The sequence below is a fragment of the Podarcis vaucheri genome, assembly GCF_965113315.1.
Source record: "Podarcis vaucheri genome assembly, chromosome: 5".
NCBI lineage: Eukaryota > Metazoa > Chordata > Lepidosauria > Squamata > Lacertidae > Podarcis > Podarcis vaucheri.
This window is the reverse complement of record NC_138763.1, coordinates 43853133-43873734: the sequence shown is the minus strand read 5'-3', so window position 1 is coordinate 43873734 and position 20602 is coordinate 43853133. Positions and strand designations below refer to the sequence as shown.

Here is a 20602-nt window from a genome sequence, read left to right as displayed (position 1 = left end):
GTTGGCAAAGGTTCTGTGAGTGTAACAGGCTTGATCCCTAGGTTGGATCCAGGGGTGTGGATGGTGCTGGTCCCAAGAAAACAGAGGCAGGGGTGCTGATAAGAGAATCTGGTTGCCATCTGGTCCTAAGTTTGACACCTGGCTGCATGCAAATACCAACTGCAGAGAGTAGAAGGACCCTTATCCAGGCTCAAGCATGCTCAGATATGGATATTATACCAACTTTCAAGTGGCTGTCCTTATGAATGGTGATTTCCCTCTACCTTGCGCCCCAGTATTCAAATATCTGAAAATCCCCCAGGAGGTCCAATAGAGACCCTTGTCCCCAGCTCTGTTCCAATGATCTTTTAGAGTTCTTCAGAAAATATAATTTAATAATTAACATTTACAGCAAATGCTCCCAGAAGGCAGCATAATTTGACAGTAGCCAAGACCAAACCTCTTCTTCCCCCACCCCACAATGCCACAGGACGCAAAACAGTTGCAGACACCCCAGTGGCTCGTCTTATCCGCATGGACATATGCTGCACATCTTTCCCCGGCAGCCCAATTGGCTGCTTATTTCTGTAAGAGGCTCTTCTGGCTCCTGCATGCGCACATGCCTCGTAGCGCCATGTGCAACTGCCTGTTTGCATAGCCAGTGTGCTCCATCCCACGGCCGACAGCTGCATAGCTTGTTCTACTGCCAGTTGCCAGCAGAGGGAGCAGCTCCCAAAGGAATAAAGCTGAAGGGGCCCAGGATGATTCTGAGGCTTTTCTTGTTGATCAGTTCTGCATCCTGCCCTTGCGTATGTTCAGCAAATAAAGCCGGGGCTCCTATCTCAATCAGAGCCTTTCCGCCTGCCCACAAGGTGGCACAATGTCTCCACTATATGATCATCATCTCTGCACAGGGTTTAAGACGTTTCCCAGGCTGTCAAGGGCAGGATGCTCTGGGCAGCTTCCCCGGATCTGTCATTTTGCAGAAGGTTCAAGTTTCTGTGCTCTTCCAAGTTTCTGAAGCAGCAACTCAGTGCTCCATCCTTCAGTGGGACAGCTCGCTGGGCAATTCCTCTTGACTCTGGCTTAATGCTTTTTCCATAAGAGGGTGGGTGGGGGATCTGACTTTGAAACCCCCCTCTTTCTCTCCCAATTCATCATGGAGGAGCCACTGCATATGGTGTTGTTGACATCATAACCACACGCCATCCAAGGATGCCCAGTGCTTGTGGGCACCCATAGTGATTCTTCAGTCTCCTTTCCCTGTGCTACCTGCCTAGTCTACCCAAGAAGGAAGCCCTTGGCAGCAGATGCCCCCACCCCGAGGCCTAGCAGGTCTGTCCTTGGCAGTGGGGTGGGTGGAGCTACCGGTATCGGCAGGCCAGGGCATTAACGTTCTTCACCACATAGAAGCTCATCGTGAGTGGTGGGATGACCAGGGTCCGGCCAGGGCGGAGGGGGCGAGGCTTCAGCGTGGGCAGAGTCCCGTCGTCCACCATGGTGAGCGGCTGCCCATTAAGCTGCACTGACCTGCACACACAGAGCAAATGCATGAGAAAACTACCTCAGGGAAGCACAAGGGAAAGGCTGGTCCTAGACACAAAGGAATGGTGGCACAGCTTTGAGATGGCCACAGGTGTCTTTTGTGGCTAGGAGGAAAGACGCAGGAGAACTAATATTCAAGAGGGTGGCCACACCAGCTTTGTACCTCTAGGAGTTGAAGGGGTCTGGATTCTGAGGACAATGTCATGTGAAGGCTGGCTGGGGCTCATGGGAGTGGTAAGACTCATTCCATACTAGCAGGCAACACTTTCCCACTGGACATCAGTGCACGAACTATGCAGCTATAATAGTAGTAAATATGCTAGTGGGCAAGTCAGATGAAGTTCTAGACCATCAGAGCTGAGAATCTTCCTGGGGGTGACAATTACATTGTGCTCTCTTTGCTGCTTTGCAGTGTACCCTGCCCACATCTCCCCCAATTAATACAGGCAGACGCTTAAAGATATGTGCACCAGCACACCCTACTGTATATGTCGTTTCATTTTAGGTGCCTGTTGCTTCACTGACCTGTTTGATTATAAGGCAAATATAGTAAACAAATGGAGTGTGTGTAGCAATTTACAAATTAGTCCTGTTACAGGGCGTAAGAAGCCTGGTCAGGCACGGGAGGATTGTTGGGGGAAAGGAACTACTTGGTACTACAGTGGTAATATAAAGTTGAATGACATTAGAGAAGCAACTTCCAGAGGGGTAGTTAAATTAGCCTGTTGCAGGAAAAGACCGTGAAAGGGGGAACCCTTCATTACCTTACAGGCTAACAGATTTATTGTGGGATCAACTGTTGGTCAGCTGAAAGATGGGAGTACAATTTACATCGAATTTAGGCAGACTCAGCATCTTTTAAAGGTGGTGCATGTACTGAATGGGGACTTGATGGGGAGCATCACAAGCCTGATATCTGCATCACTAGCTTCCCTTCTCCCCTCCCCCCAAGGGCACTGAACTCTATCAGCAGTGGTCTTTCTTACCAATCGGGAGAGGCTGGATTCTAATACCACTTTTCAATGCCTACCAGGATCATAGTGCTCACCTAGAGTGTAGCCCTTCCTGCCCATAGGGCTGCAGCACATACTGATGGACAAGCTTGTCCCGAAGGGTTCCCACCAGCTTGATTTTCTTCCGGGACCGGTGCAGGTTGATGATGTAAAGTGTGATAGAGCCGCGGACGTAGTTGTGGCTGTGTGAGAGACAGACAAGGTGGCTAAGGGTCAGTCGTGTGCACACTTCCCTAGATACCTTCTGTTAGTATCAAGGTTGAGGACTTCCCTTATTGCTCCACAGATCCCAAGATAAAATCACTCCAGTCAAAGGAACTGGATGATGGGGCCATATTATGCAGAAGCTGTTGACCTTTTTGTCTAGCTGAAATTCATGACAGTATGAAATATTTCCTGCCCTTCCAATTCAGGAAGTTGCCCTGTCATGTCACTTTCCCTTTCTCTCTCCTTTGCAAGAAAAGTTTGGCAAGAGAATGGCCCCGACATATCCTGCAATAGCTGGCCAGTGTGATGATGTGGCTGCAACGCACAGCTCCTCTGAACTCCTCAGCACACACAGAGCCCTATTTCTCCAGTAAGGTGGAGCTATTGTAAGGTGGATCGAGGGCAGTGCTATGTACATGGCATTTTCTGGTCCAGAGTGCATAGGCTGATTGGGTGATGGAAGGAGGAGTCTGCTTTGCAGCAGGGAGATGGACTAGACAGCCTTTCAAGTCCACTGCTCTTTGATATAGCCATGGGGGCGGCCACTTCAACTTGTGAAAGGGTGGGTGTGTAACAAACTGGCTGCTCTTGCATTTCTAACCAATGGGATGGTCAAGTGGGCTCTAGAGTCATTAATGTGTGTTTTGCAGCCAACATGCATGACAACAGGCACTTGCAGTTTTAAGCGAATCCCTCTGAATCAGCCACAATTTGCAGCTGGCCCTGAGAAGTGCCACCAGCATTAAGACTGTCAAAGCAGGTCAATTTATAGGGCAGAAGGAAGCTACATTGCTAAATGAAGCTCCCACCTTTTGGAATGTTTGAAAAATGGTGGAAAGGTTAAGAGCATGAGATGGGAATCCCCAGCTGAAACCTCCCCTCAACTGCATGAATTTACTATGTGGCCTTAGGCAAATCACTTATCTTCTCAGCCTTGGACCCCATCTGTAATATGGGGACAATAATACAATTCTGTTGCAGGATCTTTGTAAAGATAACATGAGGCACTCAGAGCTTTACAAATATTATTTTCTCAGACCATATTTCTAGAGAGCTTAGCCAGAAATGCCCCAAACAGAAGACAGAGAGAGTGAATAGCAGTCTCTCTTCCAAATGCCCAGGGCATGGGATGACCTGCCCACCTGTGCCCGCTCCTGCTGCCTTTCCTTTCCCACCTGTCCCTATCCCAGTTGCCAGTTACCTGTCAGTCACTGGCCAAGACTCCCTCCTGGAGGGGGAAGCTTGTTGAAAGCATCTGCCCGAAATGAGGAAGCAACAATGGGGGCCTGTGTGCACACAGGGGACTCCCAGGCCCTGCGCTCGGAGGAGGATGCTTTGAAAAGGCTTATCACAGAAACCCTAGCTAGGCTGGGTGCCCCAAGTGAGGGGAGTGGAGGGGGGGGAGGAACTGAAACCAGACCCCCGGGGCCTCTGGAGGAAAATACACTCTCTTGATCTCATCCTGATAAAAGTTGGGCTGCAAAGACACTCACCCTAGTCCCAGAGATAGCTGCTCTTCCCTATCATCACCAGAGGCATTCCCCACCCACCCCGGCCACAACCAGAGCAAGTAAGGATGCAGATATGCGCACAGGGATTGCGAGGGCAGCAGGGGGAAGAAAGCAGGTCCTTAAATCCTGGCCCCCAAACAATCGTTATAACCTCCTTGCAGCAGCAGGAGAACTTAAACCTTGTTTGGGGGAGGGGGTGGAGAAAGGGTGGGTTATAGACAAGATCTACTCCCTTGCTGTATTAATTGTCCCTGGGACACCAAGTGTCAGTAAGAGACCTGCTCTTTGGCAGGGCCAGGGCCATAGCTGCTCAGAAGGATGGAGCAGGAAGGTATTGCTATCATTAAATAGCTTTTGGCTGCGAACACACCTCTTTACCTGGGTTTTGACACGAGATCTATATGTTTTGGGACCCACTTTTGTTTCCGAGATTGCAAGTTGCTTTGAATTGTTTTTAATGTTGTGTTTTTACTGTTGTAACCTGCCCTGCGAAAGGGATCCCTTAGGCGAAAGGGATGACAGTAGCAAATCCTCCTCCTCCATGCCAAGTGACATTTTCGTCCGAGGGGGTGGCCCATGCTGAGTTAACCCTCTTGGGTCTTCCAGTCACCAGTGCCCCAGCCCCTACCTCTGTTCCAAGAAGCTGTGCTTGCGGCATGTGGCAACTCACTTGTGGTAGCTGGTGCAATGAGCGTAGATGCGCAGTTTATCACGGATCACCCTGCCAAGGCGAGGTTTCCTCTGCAGCCCAGCCACATGCACAGAGAGCACCCTGGGCCCGACAAGTCGCTTGTAGAGCAGGGAGAGCCAGTAATCCTGCCCCACAGAAAAAGAAAAACATAAAAGCAGGTGAGTCATTACACCAAATTCAATACAGGTCAGAGATCTACTTTTAATATTGTTCTCCCATGTTGCATCGTCTGCTCAAATTCTTCCTTTCACTCTAACTACCAAAAACCTACAAGCTCTGCCCTATATTGGATTACGCTGCTGTAGAATGAGTGACCGTTAGTCTCAGTTATACTACTGCAGGGAGTTTTGCCAGAGGACCCTGGAGATTCCTTGCACAGGTACATGTCCAGAGGCAGAAGGTGTTGGGAACGGTGTGAATAAGATGACCTGCCATGCAGTCCTATTCAGCAGACCTGCCTGTCTCCTGGCAGAGCCATTACAGGATACATTCCCAGGGGCCCAGTATAGCTTTACAACCAGGCCAGCAGGGCTGTGAAATTGTGCACTAACCACATGGTGAATAAATGTTGCTGTAATCTGGCATGTAGCAGCAGCATAATAGTCCCTTCACTCGCGGTCCTCTGAGAGCTATTATTGGCAAACAGAGGAGAACATTAAATGTCACTTGTGGTTCTGCTCTCCACACTTCACGTCCTGTTCCTTCCAGAGACGCATGTTCACGCCTGCAGATGAGTTGAGGCGCAGCAACAGGGGTGCCATCAGCCACAAGTATGAGAACAACATACACTTAGCACGCAAGTGTGAGGCAAACAGTGTGATGTTTTCTCCCAGCCAAAGTGCCTACTGGGTGCATTACTCTCTTCTTTACAAAGAATAGTTGCCTGGAACTCATTTTCAAAAGTTGCAGCACAATTCTGAGCTATGAGTGTTAAAAGGCCAAGAGTATTTGTGGTCAACAGTATCATCCAGGGGTGTGAGAAGACAGAATTTCAGATCAAGTGGAACTTTAGGGGAACTTTGAAGTACAGTGGTACCTTGGGTTAAGAACTTAATTCGTTATGGAGATCTGTTCTTAACCTGAAACTGTTCTTAACCTGAAGCACCACTTTAGCTAATGGGGCCTCCTGCTGCTGTCGCGCCACCGGAGCACGATTTCTGTTCTCATCCTGAAGCAAAGTTCTTAAGCCGAGGTAATATTTCTGGGTTAGCGGAGTCTGTAACCTGAAGCGTCTGTAACCTGAAGCGTCTGTAACCTGAAGCGTATGTAACCTGAGGTACCACTGTACACCAGACCTTGACCAAAGGCAGCCTTTGGTGCCTGAATGCAGACACATTCCCAATTCCTCCTTTGCAAGTGCAGCCTTACCTGCCCCACAACTTTACAACAGATTTACATTTGATATGATGCCCAGTGAGTTACAGGAAGGCATGGCCTAGGCAAAATGCTCCCATGGACCAAATTGGGAAGCCCGACAGGCTTAACTAGGCCTGCAGCCTGGAGAAAGCTGGGAGTAAGCTGAGAGTAGTCTGGGAGTATCTCCTGAGGGCTGCCATTGTCACGTTCTTCCTGGAAGCTCACTTAACACATTCCTTTTCAAGCACCTGTTGGCCTTCATTTCCCTTAGACTAGGACAGAGTGTTGCATAGACCAGTGGTTTTCAACTAGTGTGCCGGGGCGCCCTGGGATGCCTTGAATGATGGTCAGGGGTGCCACGGGCAACACTGGCCTCTGTCCATCTTTCCTTCCCTCACTCCTCTGATGCCCTCTCACATCTCTGCCTCCCAAAGGCTTGCACAGCTGTTAGTTGCAGCAGCCCTGGCTACAAGCTCCCCAGGTCAATGGTGCCTTAGGGTCTGGCCAGGAGCTAGTTTCCAGGAACTGAGGCAGCTCAGAGATCAGGGGTGGCTGCAGCAGTTGCCTGGAGGACTCCCAGGGAGAAGGGAGAGGAGAGGAGGAGGGAACACTCTACAAGGGAGGGTGTTTGAAAAAGGGTGAGGTGCTACCAGCTTGGCAGGCAAGGGGTGACATAACTGGGCTCCTGAGCCCCACAGGGGTGCTGCAGAAAGAAGGTAGTTGGTCAAGGGAGCTGAAATGGTCAAGAGGTTGAAAACCTCTGGCGTAGACCATTAGAATCCATTCTAGTACTGCTGCTCAGCTAATTGATGAACCCGTCCCTTATGAGAACATTGGAACTTGCCTTATCCTAAGTCAAACCATTGGTATATCTAGCTCAGTGCTGTCTACAGTGACCAGCGGTGGCTCTCCAGGATTTCAGGCAAGGGTTTCTCCCAGCCTTATCTGAGGTTGCACAGGTGGAACCTAGTACCTTTTGCCTGCAAACTGGGCCACAGTCCTTCCCTCAAACCATGACATGACAGGAGAAGGAAGACAAGAGAGCAAGTTTGACCCTTCAAGTTCTCCTGGGTCTGGGTAGATGCTGAAATCTGTTCAGTGGGATGAGTGGCCATGTGATGTGCCACAGAACCTGAAGCTGTGCTGATCAGCCCAGAACTGCCTTGGATGGAGGCTAAGCATTACTGTGACATGACGGGAACTGGATCCTGCCCTGATGGCTGCTGGGTAGGAGCGGAGAGTCTCCCAGGCTCTTGCAGCAGCTGGAGGAATAGCTGAGCTGTACCTTGTCATCACCTCTTCCTGACAGAGTCCAGAGCATGGGGGTGGATGGGAACAGAGTTCAGTGCCATTGGCAATCAAGGCTCCATGGCTGTTTTGTACAAGGCACTTTCCACTTCATTCTCTACATCCACAGAGCTGGATGTGTGTGTGTAGAATTAAAGCCTTTGTGACCCAAGATGCAGGTGTAACTGAGTCAGTACCTACTGCAAGATGTACTACCATGGCCCCTTCTGTTTCTAGGATAGCCAAGTGGCCAGCCTCCTGGCAGTCCAAAGGCCACCAGTTCAAGCTGTTTATTCCTCATAAGTAGCAAGTGCAGATTTGTGACTTTTCTATCTAGCAGGTCCAGAAAACTTTGTCCCACTGCACTATATATTTTCTGCTCGTAGAATATGGGTGGTATTTGAAGACCCTGTCTTTTATCTTTGATCTTCAGAGCAGCAGCAGAGTTGAAAGACACTCATGTTGGCAGGTTGAATTATCCCTGGATCTCTGAGCTCAGCTATCAGAGCATCTGCTTCGGCAGAGCATCTCTGTGGCTGGAGCTTTCATTCTGACTGAGCTGGATGGGCCATGGCATGGAAAGCCAAGGAACGGAGCTCTTGCAAGGGGCGCCCGGCCTGAGTTTGTTGCCAGCTGATGGGCTGCCAGGCTAAGGCAGTGATTGATGCCGCGGCTTCTCTCAGCAGCTAAGGGTCTGCACAAAGGAAAGGCAGCATGTGGAAAAGTCTTTGTCACCGAGCGAGAGAGAGGATTTGGTTTCACATCCCAGCAGCCCTACACAGGCCCAAACGGCTGCTTTCATCTCAGTGATAGCTCCCACGGGAAAAGAGCGGCCGCCACACCTCACCCCAGGTTCAGTCTGGTCTTGCTGTTATTGTTGCTGGTTTTTGTAAAAAACAAAAACCCTCTAGCAACTCACCTGCTGAGGGCAAAAAGGAAAGATATTGGCTAAAAGTGTAATGAGAGATGCTTTTAGAAAAAGAAATGGAAGGACGGCCATTCCAAGTGCAGTGACCTGAAGATAAATAGCACAGAATAGGGAGTCCTGTTCCACATTAGGACTACCTTGAAGCACTTGCAAATCCTACAGGAAACTCTCCTACATCTCTCTCACACACATACCCCCCCCCCAAGACTTGGACCCTTCTGGGGCCCCCATACTCTCAGTCACCTGGTATAGCAGTGACGTAAGAGAAAATGACTTATATTGTTACTTTATTTATTAAATGTATATACTGTTCTTCACCCAAAGATCTCAGGATGGCTCACAAGATAAAGATACAAAATAAAAGCCCAAATAAATATTATATTTGCATGCTCAGTTGATGGCATATGTAATTTTGGTTTGAGACCATGTAACACTTGTTCTTCTGTATGTGTCCCCTGGAAGGCTGATCATTAGCTGTAAGCTATATATCCTTTCCTCTTCCCCTCTACCTCGTTATTAGACAGATTTATTTATTTCATATATTAGTCATTTGTTGACCTAGTCCTCTAGGGGAGGAACAAGACAAATTCATCAAAGCATTAAAATATCAAATCAGATCCGACCTCCCTCCCTTTTTTTTGCCCTTCTGGACCAAGGCATCATGAATAAAAAAGCCTCCAAAAAATGCTCCCCCTCTCAGTCTTTCTAGGGAAGAATACGAATTGGGGGTTAAGGATAAGCTGCTTTTTCCAACGTACCTTGATCACTGGAAAAAACATGATGTCCTTTCATACTGTGGATCCATCCAAAGAACCTGGGATAGCTCAGTTGGTAGAACATGGAACTCTTAAACACAGGGCTAAGGATCTGAGCCCCACATTGGGGAAAAGATTCCTGCATTGCAGGGTCTGGTATTAGATGACCCTCACAGTCACCTCCAACTCTACAATTCTTTTCTTTTTTTTAATGGGGAGGGGGTTTTGACTTCTCTAATCCATTTTCCTGATGCCCAAAGATGTGAGGCTGAAGGAGCCAGAACCAACAGCTGATTATCTGAGAGACAACTGTAAGAAGTCCAGAGTCTCCCAGGGACTCAGCTGCAGAAGAATGCAAAATCTACAGCTCATTACAGGCAGGACTCCGCATTTGCGGCAGCCCTTCTGCTTCCCAGATCCCCACCGCTGCATTCCAGGGGCCTGCTGGCAGTGTCTCTCAGATTGGTACCCTGGACCAGGCTTGTAAATTCCTGGCCGAGGAGATCCAGAGCTTCTCAGCGCTGCCAAGAGTTCCACTTGCAAGGTGTAGAATTTATTAGACTGAAAAAAGATGAAAAGAAAACCTGCTACTTTTAAAGACCTTTTACATACGGTTTCCTTATTAGAGTCCTGAGCGCTTGGAACAGCAACGGCCTCAGCATTTTTGAAGAGCTACAAATGAGCGGGTTTGCATTAAACTGGAGGGAACTGCCCTGCTGTGTGAAGTTGTGAACTCCTTTCACCTTCGTTCCTATAAATCTAAACTGTGTTCAGCTCCGTTTTCCTGACTCTTTAGTCTTTCCCTAAGGAGCCGGCTGCCCTGTCTTTGGTTGTTACTACAGCATGTTTTCAGGACTCTTAAGACTCCTCTCCTGCCCTCCTCCTGCTTGTGCCCCCCCCCCCAAGAAACCCCTGACTCTCTTGCTCTTGTGTACCCCACAAGGGTCCCACAGAGACTTTCACAGTGGACCAAGTTCCAGCTCCAGAGGTAATCCTGCCCCCATCTGCTTTCAACATGTTGTGCTTGACATTAACTAATGTCTCCTATTAGCACTGAAAGAAACCAATCTGGAAAAATGTATTTTCAAGCCGAGTTCAAACAGGCCACAAGGAGCAGTGGATTTTCAGCTGCTCGTAGCTTTTTCTTCCTTTCTTTCTTTTTTTGTGATGCAGCCAAGAGTCTGAGGAACAGGTCAAGGGCACAGAAGTCAAGCACAAATCCCCTGATTTACTGACTGGGAACAGGAAAGGCAGGGAGGAAAAACTGAGACTGATATGGCAGAGACACTGCAAGTGGACGGGCGGAGAGAGATAAGAGAAAGGGGTGGGTGCTGTGTTGCACATCTGACAACAGGGAAAGGGATAGCCAGCCCTGGCCTGAAATGGGGACACAGAAATGTAGATGGGGACAGAGCTAGTACAGTGGAGATCAGAGTACAGTGGAGAAGCAGTGTAGTTTAGTGGTTAGAAAGTTGGACTAAGGCCACATTCACACCATATATTCAAAGCACTGTGATACCACTTTAAACAGGTATAGCTTCCCCCAAATAATTCTGGGAGCTGAGCGTTGTTGTGAGGCTTCTGTTTCCCTCACAGACCTACAATTCCCAGAGTTCCCTGTAAAACCTCTGTGAGAATTGTACTGCTGTGAGGGGAATAGGGACCTCGTACCAACTCTCAGCACCCTTAACAAACCACAGCTCCTAGAATTCTTGGCATGGAAGCCTTGACTGTATCATAGTGGCATCATAGTGCTTTAAATGTATGGTGTGAATACAGCCTCAGACCTGGGAGACCAGAGTTCAAAACCTCACCCAGCCATGAAACTCACTTGGGTCTGTCTCTCGGCCTAATTTACCTCACAGGGGTTTTGTGAGGATAAAATGTGGAGAGGGAGAATTACCTATGCTACCTTGAGCTCTCTGGAGGAAAAATGGGATATAATAAAGTAGTAATAAATAAATATGTGAATACAAGACGTACTGTGTGTGGGTCAACATGTCATATATCTTTATTGGTTAAGAAAATAACTGCTGTTCTGAAACAGCAACTGCAAAAAGGATGGTGTGTGTGTGTGTGTGTGTGTGTGTGTGTGTGTAAAAAGAGGTGTGGAGAATAGGGCAAAACAAGAGATCATGCTCACACTGCATACCTATAGTAAATAGATAAGGAAACCAAGCAGTCTGGTGTGGCAGAGACCCAATAAGAACAGACTGGTGATGGGGCAAATTCAAAAGTTGCAGAATGGAACATGGTGTTGCACACCTACCGGCAAAGGGTTGAAGTTCTGGTCCACAAGATGGTTGTGCCCATGGTCAAAAAATGAGTGTCGCATTACTACATCAATGCCTTGACTGGACAACATCCCAAGAGAGTTCAGCCACCTGGCAAAAAAAAAAACACCAGAGGACTTAATCAGTATTTCAGAGAGTAGCAGGCGATGGATCCCCAGAACATTCTTCTACATTCTGCCTCAGCCCCACAGATTCTTGGCTCCCATACTTAAGAGCAACTGAAGTATTAACAATAGATTTAGTTCCTTCTATCAAGGAAGTACAGTACAAACGTCTTCATCTCCATTTTTTTCCTCACAGCATCCCTGTGAGGTAGTTTAAACTGAGCAATAGTGACCGGCCTGAAGTCACCCATTGAGGTTCACTGCTGAGCAGAGATTGGACTGTTTATAGTGTGGAATTGATATTCTTTATTCAGTCATTTTTATGGAGAATTCAAATGAGCTCATAGTCAACCAGTTGGAATGATTGTGTTGTCTGTGTTGCCTTTTTGCAGAGCCGATTTGTTTGTTTTTTAAGAGGTAAAATGCAATTGCAATATTCAATGTGGACTAGCAAAGCACTACGGCTACTGTGTTTTTAATTACAGTGGTGCCTTGCAAGACGAAATTAATTTGTTCTGCGAGTTTTTTCACCTTGCGAATTTTTCGTCTTGCGAAGCACGGTCAAGTCGCAACTGCACCTCTTCAAGCGGTTTTAAGAAAAAGGAAACAAACTTGCAAGACGTTTTCGTCTTGCAAAGCAAACCCATAGGGAAATTCGTCTTGCGAAGCAACTCAAAAAACGAAAAACTCTTTCGTCTTGCGAGTTTTTCGTCTTCCGAGGCATTCGGCTTACGAGGTACCACTGTATAAGCTTTGTTATTGTTCAGTGCTACCAACAATCTGTCTTTTCATTACCCCTTAATTAGTCAATTATTTGTACCCTGGTGAGTTTTAACTATGGATTTCTTCTTGTTTTTTATTTTCTGAAATAGCATTAATTTACAATTAAAAGAAAATTCAAAAATGAAAAGAAAGCACTCCACACACAATAACAGAGACTAATTAAGAAGATCTTCAACACTGCTGCTGCCTTCATGAATAGGAAGCAATTAGAGGCAGAAGACACAATGAGGAAGCTTCTTCATAAAGTTACAGGCAACCTTCCCTGAAAGAGACTTACTACTTCATAGTAAACATTATAGAAGAATCTTGGCCATAGGGACCAGCATCTTCAGATAATATAGTGCTATAATAAGCGCCATGTGGAACTTGCTGTGGAAAAATAATGCCTTAATTCAAAAGGGTTCTAGTTTGGATGAAATTTTGAAGTGCAATGTCTCTTTTTCAAGTGCAATACTCTAGCGATGGACCAATCAATTGAAGTCCATGTTGCTTTTGCATGTGTTCACCTGTGTCACTTTTGCATGGATTCATTTTTTTCCTGCATTGATCAACAAATATTTTTTAAAACATGCACAAAAAAGCACATTTTAAAGATATGGATTGAATCCAGCTATACAGTATAGTGAATGTGCAGAATGACTTCTGCAAGTGCAATGGAATACCTCCCTCTCTCCTTCCCCCATGTCACCCCCAAATCTGCCCCAGAGGGTTGGGGGAGCAGACTGGAGTGTAGGGGAAACTCCACTGTACTTACAAAAGTCATTCCATGTATGCAATGATGGGCTAGTTAGATAAAAACCAATTTTAAAATATTTACTTTAAAAGCTTTTTCTCTTAAAATACTTTTTCTAATATACTCTTTCTCAAAATATTCATTTTAAATGCATTTTGCCACGATTAACCAGGAATGAACAGACATGACAATTTAGTTTCTTTCAGTTTCTCATTTTGCCAATCTTAAAATTTAGTTCATTTCTGCATCAGTTTATATGTGATTTTAAGTCAGCATGAAAACACACAGATTCACATTAAAATACACACCCAATCAATCCTTTGTTGAAACTGCTGAAAATTGAGTTGCAACATTCAGAAAAGTGTGAAAGTTTGTGAATAATTACATTAATCCAGATCAGACCAGTTTGAACTGGAATTTGCAAAAAACAAATTCTTCAAGTATCCCTACCACACCCTATCCAGCACACAGCACTACTTTCTTATCCAGCTTGCACTCTGATAAAAGTCCTCTGCTCTTTTGGCAACAGAAATTCAAGTGTTTTTCAAGAGATAGATGCTAATGTGATAAAATGTTGTGAAGTTATCTGGTGAAAACCACTTTTGGGAACACGGTTAATGCTACACATTTTCCCCGTTTCCATTAAAGGCTGTGCTGGAATTACTGTACACAGTTATATAGATCCCAGCTGAGATATTCAGTGATAGCCAAAGAAACAATTCCATGACTATCAGTGATGGTCCCTGAGGTTAGGGAGAAGCAAAGCGATTGCACAGAAATAAAATAGAAAGAAAAGATGCAATTTTAGAAGTCATTTTTATTTACTCATTTTAGCTGCAAGGCTGCAATCTTACTTATACGCTTAGTAAACCCCAGTGAATTTGGGAGTAAGCATGACTGACTGACTGACTTGGGAGGAGGCATGCACAGAATTGGGTTACACGTGTAAAATAGCACAGAGCAGGCAGCAATTTTCAAGTTAATCCTGTCTGCTAATGTACAGCTACACCATCTTCACTGTACATCTGGCATTCTAATGAGCAAAGACAAACGGGCCGGGTGCTGATAGGGAAGAGAAAAAGGGCATGGGAACTTTCAGCCAATCAGCACTCTGACCAAGCTGCTGGGAAAGGAAGCCAGAGGTATGTGTACTCTGTGCTTAATAAACAAGCAAGCAAGCAAGCAAGCCAGCAAACAAACAAACATCATGCTGAGATATCCCAAACTCTATGGCTCAAAAAGCTGGACTCTATATAAAACAGGCTTCTCCAGATGTTTTGTACTGTGACTCCCACCAGCCCCAGCCAGAATGGGCCAGGGATGATGGGATTTGTAGTCCAAAACATCTGGAAGGCACCTGGTTGGGAAGGCTGATATAAAGCATACAGATAAAACAAATTGGTGCCTATTTTTTTAAGAAAAATGTATTCCATTTCTGTAAGTAGCTGGGAGGGACAAGGAGCTCTGCAAGGCACTGATGTCCTTCCTTCTCTCTGACCACAGAAAATATTAAATTACTCAATTCTCTGACGTCAGAGATGTCTCCAGAAAATGTTCCAAACCTACCACATAAGGGCCCAAAGCCTTCTTACTTGGGTGGTAAAGAAAGCTAAAATTCTCATGAAATTGAGTTTTGTGCTTCACTAGACCAATTTTCTATACTTGTAGAGAAGGGAGAAAAGACACATAGCCTTGAATCACCCTTGTCAATGGCAAAGCCAAGCTGTGAAAAACCGTCCTGAAGAACAGGCAAGATACACACTTTGGATAAGTGAATGGGATGGAATGGGACCTCATTGAAAACAGCTTCTTTCACTGGCAGGATTTCCTTAGAACTTGAAAACTAGCCATCCAGTTTATCCTTAAAAGGTTTCTCCATGGAAGGAAATTCCATAACTTTGGGGCAGTTTGTTCCATTGTCCAAGTGGTCCTACAGTCATAAAGTTTTTCTGTCTCTTTCTGGTAAACAGATGCTTTTGGTGGGAAATTTCTTACGAAGAATTTACAATAATGCATTCACAGTGAAATCCTATATATGTTTACTCAGAAGAAAGTCCAACTGTATTCAAAGTATTTCATTCCCATGACAGTATGCATAGGGCTGTTGCTTTTCAGTGCAATTCTATACATGTCTACTCAGAAGTAAAATGGGACTACTCATTAAATTAAATGGGACTTACTCCCAGTTAAGTAGGTCTAGATCAATGCGCAAAGTGTTCTGAAACTTTTATTCTGGAAATGAGGCAGAGAATCAGTTCACTGGGCGGGGGGGGGAGACACTACATGTGACCTTCTGTGCATACGCACACGCACACGCGCACACACACTGCTTCCATGGGGGACATGACCCTTATCAGGACCTAAATTTGTGGGGCTTTAATCCTTTGCCCTTCTGCTGTTGTCTCAATCTGGATTGTGTTTCCTGGGCCTGAAATTTTCATTGCAAACAAAACAAAACAAAACAAAACAAAAACCCATGTCGGAACCTTTTTTTGTTTTTGCTATTTTCAGTGTATGCTTCCCTCTCCAATCCAGACTGGGACTGCAGCAAGATGCAAAGAGTTTACCTCTCCCCAACCTCCTTGCTAGGGTTCCAAACTGGATTTGGGGTGCTGGACTGGGGAACTGGTGAAGGATCCTTGTACTCAAGGACAAACAGCCAGGGGACAACCAGCTGACATACCTTTTGATTAATTATCCATTGATTAATTCCCTGTCTCCACATCACACACACCACCACTACCATCACCAACAAAAACACACTCAGGTTGACTCACAGGAAGCTGGCAGCATAGGAATCTGAGAGGTTGGTGATGCCTCCTTCAGAGGTGGCTCCGATGCCCTCGAGCCAAATCCTTTTTCCAGGCACATGTGCATTGACAACCTATTGCCAAAATAAAAGGGCAAGGATGGTCAGTAATCTTCAGGAGGCAGCTAGTACTCATAAAATGCTATGGATGTGAACAGGTTAGCACAAATAGGATTGCTTGGCTTTGCATGGCTTAATGAGGTCACAGAGTAGAGGTGAGTAATAGGTGGGAAACACAATGAGCTAAAGAAAATATCTTACCAACACCACCCCATTGCCTGGCAATAATCTTCCTTACCTCTCCCCCACTTCCAGTTCCTGCACTGATCTTACTCCAACCCCTTAACATACAGGTCTTTGCAGGCTTTCACTTTGACCATTTCTTAAGTGCCCCAGGAGCCTCTAATCCAGCACTGGTTCCCTTCCCTAGGCTTATGTGTCCCATCTGAAGCACCACATAACATGCTGGCGAAGAAAGCACCCCACTGTTGCAAGACGGGGTTGTTATTTCTTCAAAGTCCCATCTCCTTACAGAAATAGAAATTACACGCACACACTAACTTGTGTAGGATATATCCCATATACATAGATAAACTTCCCTTCCAAGTTACATCACATTAGGCTGGCATGCCATCTAACTATGGGGCAACCCTACCATCTTCCTGACTGGACCACCATCCATCCCCACATAGCAGTTATGCAGCAAAGGTTGCCCTCATTCTCAGTTTTAAAAAGTTGATCATCTCTGATCCTCACATGGTGACTCCTTTGCATATATGTTCATTGAAAGCTGCCCTTCAACCAGCACTGCATAAAAGGGCCACTTTCACACACTGTATTTGTCATGTGCACAGCTAACACATTTTTCACTGTTTTTATGATATAAATACAATGCACCATGGAGCTGGGATCAGACATAGCTCCTTACTGTATGTACAAGTATAATGTGTAAATTTGCCAAAGAACTAAATAAAGGAATAGCAGCCAAATGAAAGGGGGGGAATCTGGTTAGTGCTCAGATGGTCAATCTACATGGGTGCACAGGGTCTAACTTCTCCATAAGTCAGGACAGGATTTCAGACTCTAAACTGTTCCTGAGAAACTGGGAATAGGAACTATGGTGGTAGCAACTATGAAGCAATCTCACGTCACAACCATGCCAGATTGCATAATGAGAGTAATAATAGTCCTGGGCACAGGGTGGCAACAAACCTGCTAGTTTTGGAGCAGCCAAAACTTTCTCACAAGGCCTTGATTCTAAGACCAAATTGGACAGTGGTGCTTTGCTGAGCATCTGAAGTGGTGAAATGGAGATATGAGCATGGCATCAGAGATACCGGCCTGGGAAATGCCATCGTAACACAAGACAAACCTTGGCAGCACAGACATGCCCAGGACAAGACGGCGCCAGCAAACAAAAGCACATCAGTGACAACAAGGACTGAGGATGCCAGCTTGCGGCTCCTTCTGCCTCTGCACAGGAGACCTGTCAGAGTGCCTAGGAGATCTGGCCACTTGCCAGACCTGGCTTCATTACCTGAAGGCAGCATCTTGTAGCAATAAAACAAGGCAAGAGCATAGAAAGGGGCTCATAACTTCAATTAGTGGCACTTCACCTAATATTTGTGTTGGGTTCTCTAACAGAATGATTGGTCCCCTATTAGGATCAGCCTGGTAGCCCAGATGAAAATCCAACCCCAAATTAAGATTTAAAAAGTCCTTTCTGATAAATCATGTTTGTTTTGATGAGTCGACCATTCTAGTCAACAATGGATCAAACATTCCTGCCAGGAAGCCTCATAGCTAAGCAAGGTGCATTCCATAAAGAAGAACCATATTTCCATCTTACTTTTCATTTTAATTTCCAAAGGTCTATTGCCTCACCCTCAATTCCTATCTTGTTGAGACTATAGTTCATTTACTGCCATAATCTACCAGAAGTTCTGATACTACTACAGCTTGACTGACTCCAAAGTAGCCATTCCCAATGCTCCCATAGGGACAGAGCCTGTCTATGGGGCATATCTTGGATATCTTCATACCTACTTTCCCAGCTTTGCTTAGCCTGACCTGAAAGCCGGGATCCTGCGGGGCCCATAAGTAGCAAGGTTGGTCCCAACTGAAACCCCTGCTAGGTGTGTCTAGCACTGGGCAGAGTGAGCCCAGGAGAAAGCTCCCCACCCGTGGAGACATGCTGCCCTCTTGCCCCAGCCATCCCTCTCACTCACGCACTTTCTGGATTTTCCTGATCTGGTCAGAGAGTGTGTCTAACAGGCGCGTTTTCAGGAAGTCCGTCACCTTGGCCACTCGGCCATCAAGGTAGTAACTGGAATGAAAATGAGAAGGCAACAGTCAGAGAGGGGCTGCAGTTATGTGCTCTCCCTCACCCTGGCTAAGGACCGCGCCTCTGATGCCCACATTTGGGGTTCCCCAAAGGTTGCTCTCTGTTCTGCATAAGATGAGTTGCTCTTACTGACCTTTGTTTCTTCTACCACTCTCTTCTCTGTGCCTTCTGCCACAGGATGCTCCCTGTGCCCAGAGGACCCTCCCCACAATTTCCCTCTCTTCTAAAAGCCCTTCCATAATCCATCTCTTCAGCAAAGTCTTTGCCTGCACCTTCACCTGCACTTCCATTTGCACAAGTAATTGTGCAATTAGTCCCTGATCTCTACTTCCTACCAACTTGTCCATCTAATGAAGACAGCAAGCCCTCTGGGCAGAAACACGTTTCTATGTTCCGCACAGTGCCTAGCACCACATCTGGTGCAAAATAAAGAGGAAAATATTATTAAGGTTCCCAACTGTGAGCTTGCCCATCCAGTCAGGCCCTTCTGCTCACATTGTGCATATTAATTGATTGACCAAGTATGAATACACTGCTACAACTAACCTCACCACCCTGTTCTTTCTGACACGTGAAAGAACAGGAAATGCACAATTCTTCACCAGATTTGAGAGGCTGTGTGTCCCTCAGCACCAGTTTCTGGGGTGCAGTAACAGGGAAGGGTTATTGTGTTCATGCACTTGTGGGTGTCCCAAAGGCATGTGGTTGGTCACTGTGGGGAAAAGGGTGCTCAACTAGATGGATAGTTGATTTGATCCAGTGGAGTTCCTTTTATGCTCTTACCAACACCAGATCCTGTAAAGAGATATCTGGACCAATGTTTCAGAAACCATACACTGACCGGGCCATTACCACCCTCCATTAGCCACGCAGAGTTTCCCCATGAAAGAGTGCAATATATAGGTATAACAAATCAGTGCCTGAATGAAAAGAGAGGGTAAATGAGACTAGATTTATTGCGGAGGCAACATTGTAAGCAGAAGGATAATGCCAGCAGAGGATATTTTCTGAAAAAGTACTGGATGGATTTAGACTTGGGCCGGAAAATGACAGGCAAGGATGTGCTGGTTCTAAGACACCCCTGGGAGTTTTCTTTCCAAACGTGAGAGACTGGCAAGATGGCACAGAACTTTACCAGTGTTTTTACTATTGCATTGCTTACGTGTCTCCAGCATCTTTGCAAGGATAGGGAGAACACCAGAGCAAACTAACCCCACATCTGGTGATTCTCTTGGCTGCTCCACTAGGTCTGGTAGATAGCTGCCCAATGGCAATCAGTTGTTTCCAACACTCCCATTTACTTTTACTGGAGCATTCCCTTTTCTGCATGATGCATAAAAACGTCCTTGGGCTTTTGAGACAGGCAAAGCAGACCTTTCCTGCTGAGAAGGGGGTGGGTGGGTCCTAGACCCTCCTAAAGGCTACAAGATTAGCACCTGCTGTCATGCTGAAACTGTGTGGCTCCTCTGCATGTGTTTCGAGGGGCGGAAGTCTGTTGTGAAAAGTTTGAACCACTGAGCACGTTCACATGTAATGCTAAGCCAAGATGTGTGTTGGTTTTTTGAACCATAATATGCACAAGTTGTATGCTAATGCATACAGTTCAAGCATTCCTGCTTTGCTCCTCCCTTCATCCAGCTGGGAGCAACAATCCACAAGTTCTGGCTTAGCATGATGTCATCCTAGCAAGTGCTCCTCCCAGTACACTGCTCCCAAACAAACCACAGTCGGCAAGACAAGAATAATAAACCTTGGCTTCGCAGCATGGTTAGTTTGGAGAGGAGCAAATAATGCACACTGGTTTGGACATAATGCTAAAGTCAAGGGTTGTGGTTTGCTTTCCCCAGCTGGGAAGAGCAAAACAGGAATGCTAGTGCACATTGTGGATAAACAAGTCGCACACCTTACCTTAGTGTTACATGTCAGCACATCCCTTGGATTAAAACAAAGGGACTGCACAGCATGTTTGACTTAAAATGTTTGCTAGCACATCTGGAAGCATAGTGGGGAATGCTGTTTGGACAAATATGGCAGGAGTTGAGCCCTACAACTGAATGGTATAGTTACTGTGAGGTTTGGGGTTAGGAAATTAATGAAGAAGTTGTTTAAAGTTTGGCATAGGCCCAACAGACCGCACTCCTTCCCAAGAGCAGTAGTCTGAAGCTCAATCAGGCTTCTGAGCAAAATAATATCAGCTTCAGTGGTAGCAGAAAAAACATTATTTTCATATATCATAAAGAGACCACAGTCTCTGTTGTGGCAC

At 46.0% G+C, this 20602-nt stretch overlaps 1 protein-coding gene across 1 annotated transcript in view; it reads right to left on the bottom strand.

The window, feature by feature from the left end:
- Positions 1-353: 353 nt before the first annotated feature.
- The window catches only part of HPSE2 (heparanase 2 (inactive)), a 120743-nt gene continuing 100494 nt past the window's right edge, over positions 354-20602 (bottom strand). The window contains exons 7-12 of the mRNA XM_082224989.1: positions 18228-18321; positions 15964-16070; positions 11542-11656; positions 4926-5071; positions 2573-2719; positions 354-1509 (exon numbers count right to left, since the gene is read on the bottom strand). Of these exons, the coding sequence (XP_082081115.1) occupies positions 1344-1509; positions 2573-2719; positions 4926-5071; positions 11542-11656; positions 15964-16070; positions 18228-18321 (775 nt within the window). The 3' untranslated portion in view covers positions 354-1343. The remainder of the gene's footprint in view (positions 1510-2572; positions 2720-4925; positions 5072-11541; positions 11657-15963; positions 16071-18227; positions 18322-20602) is intronic.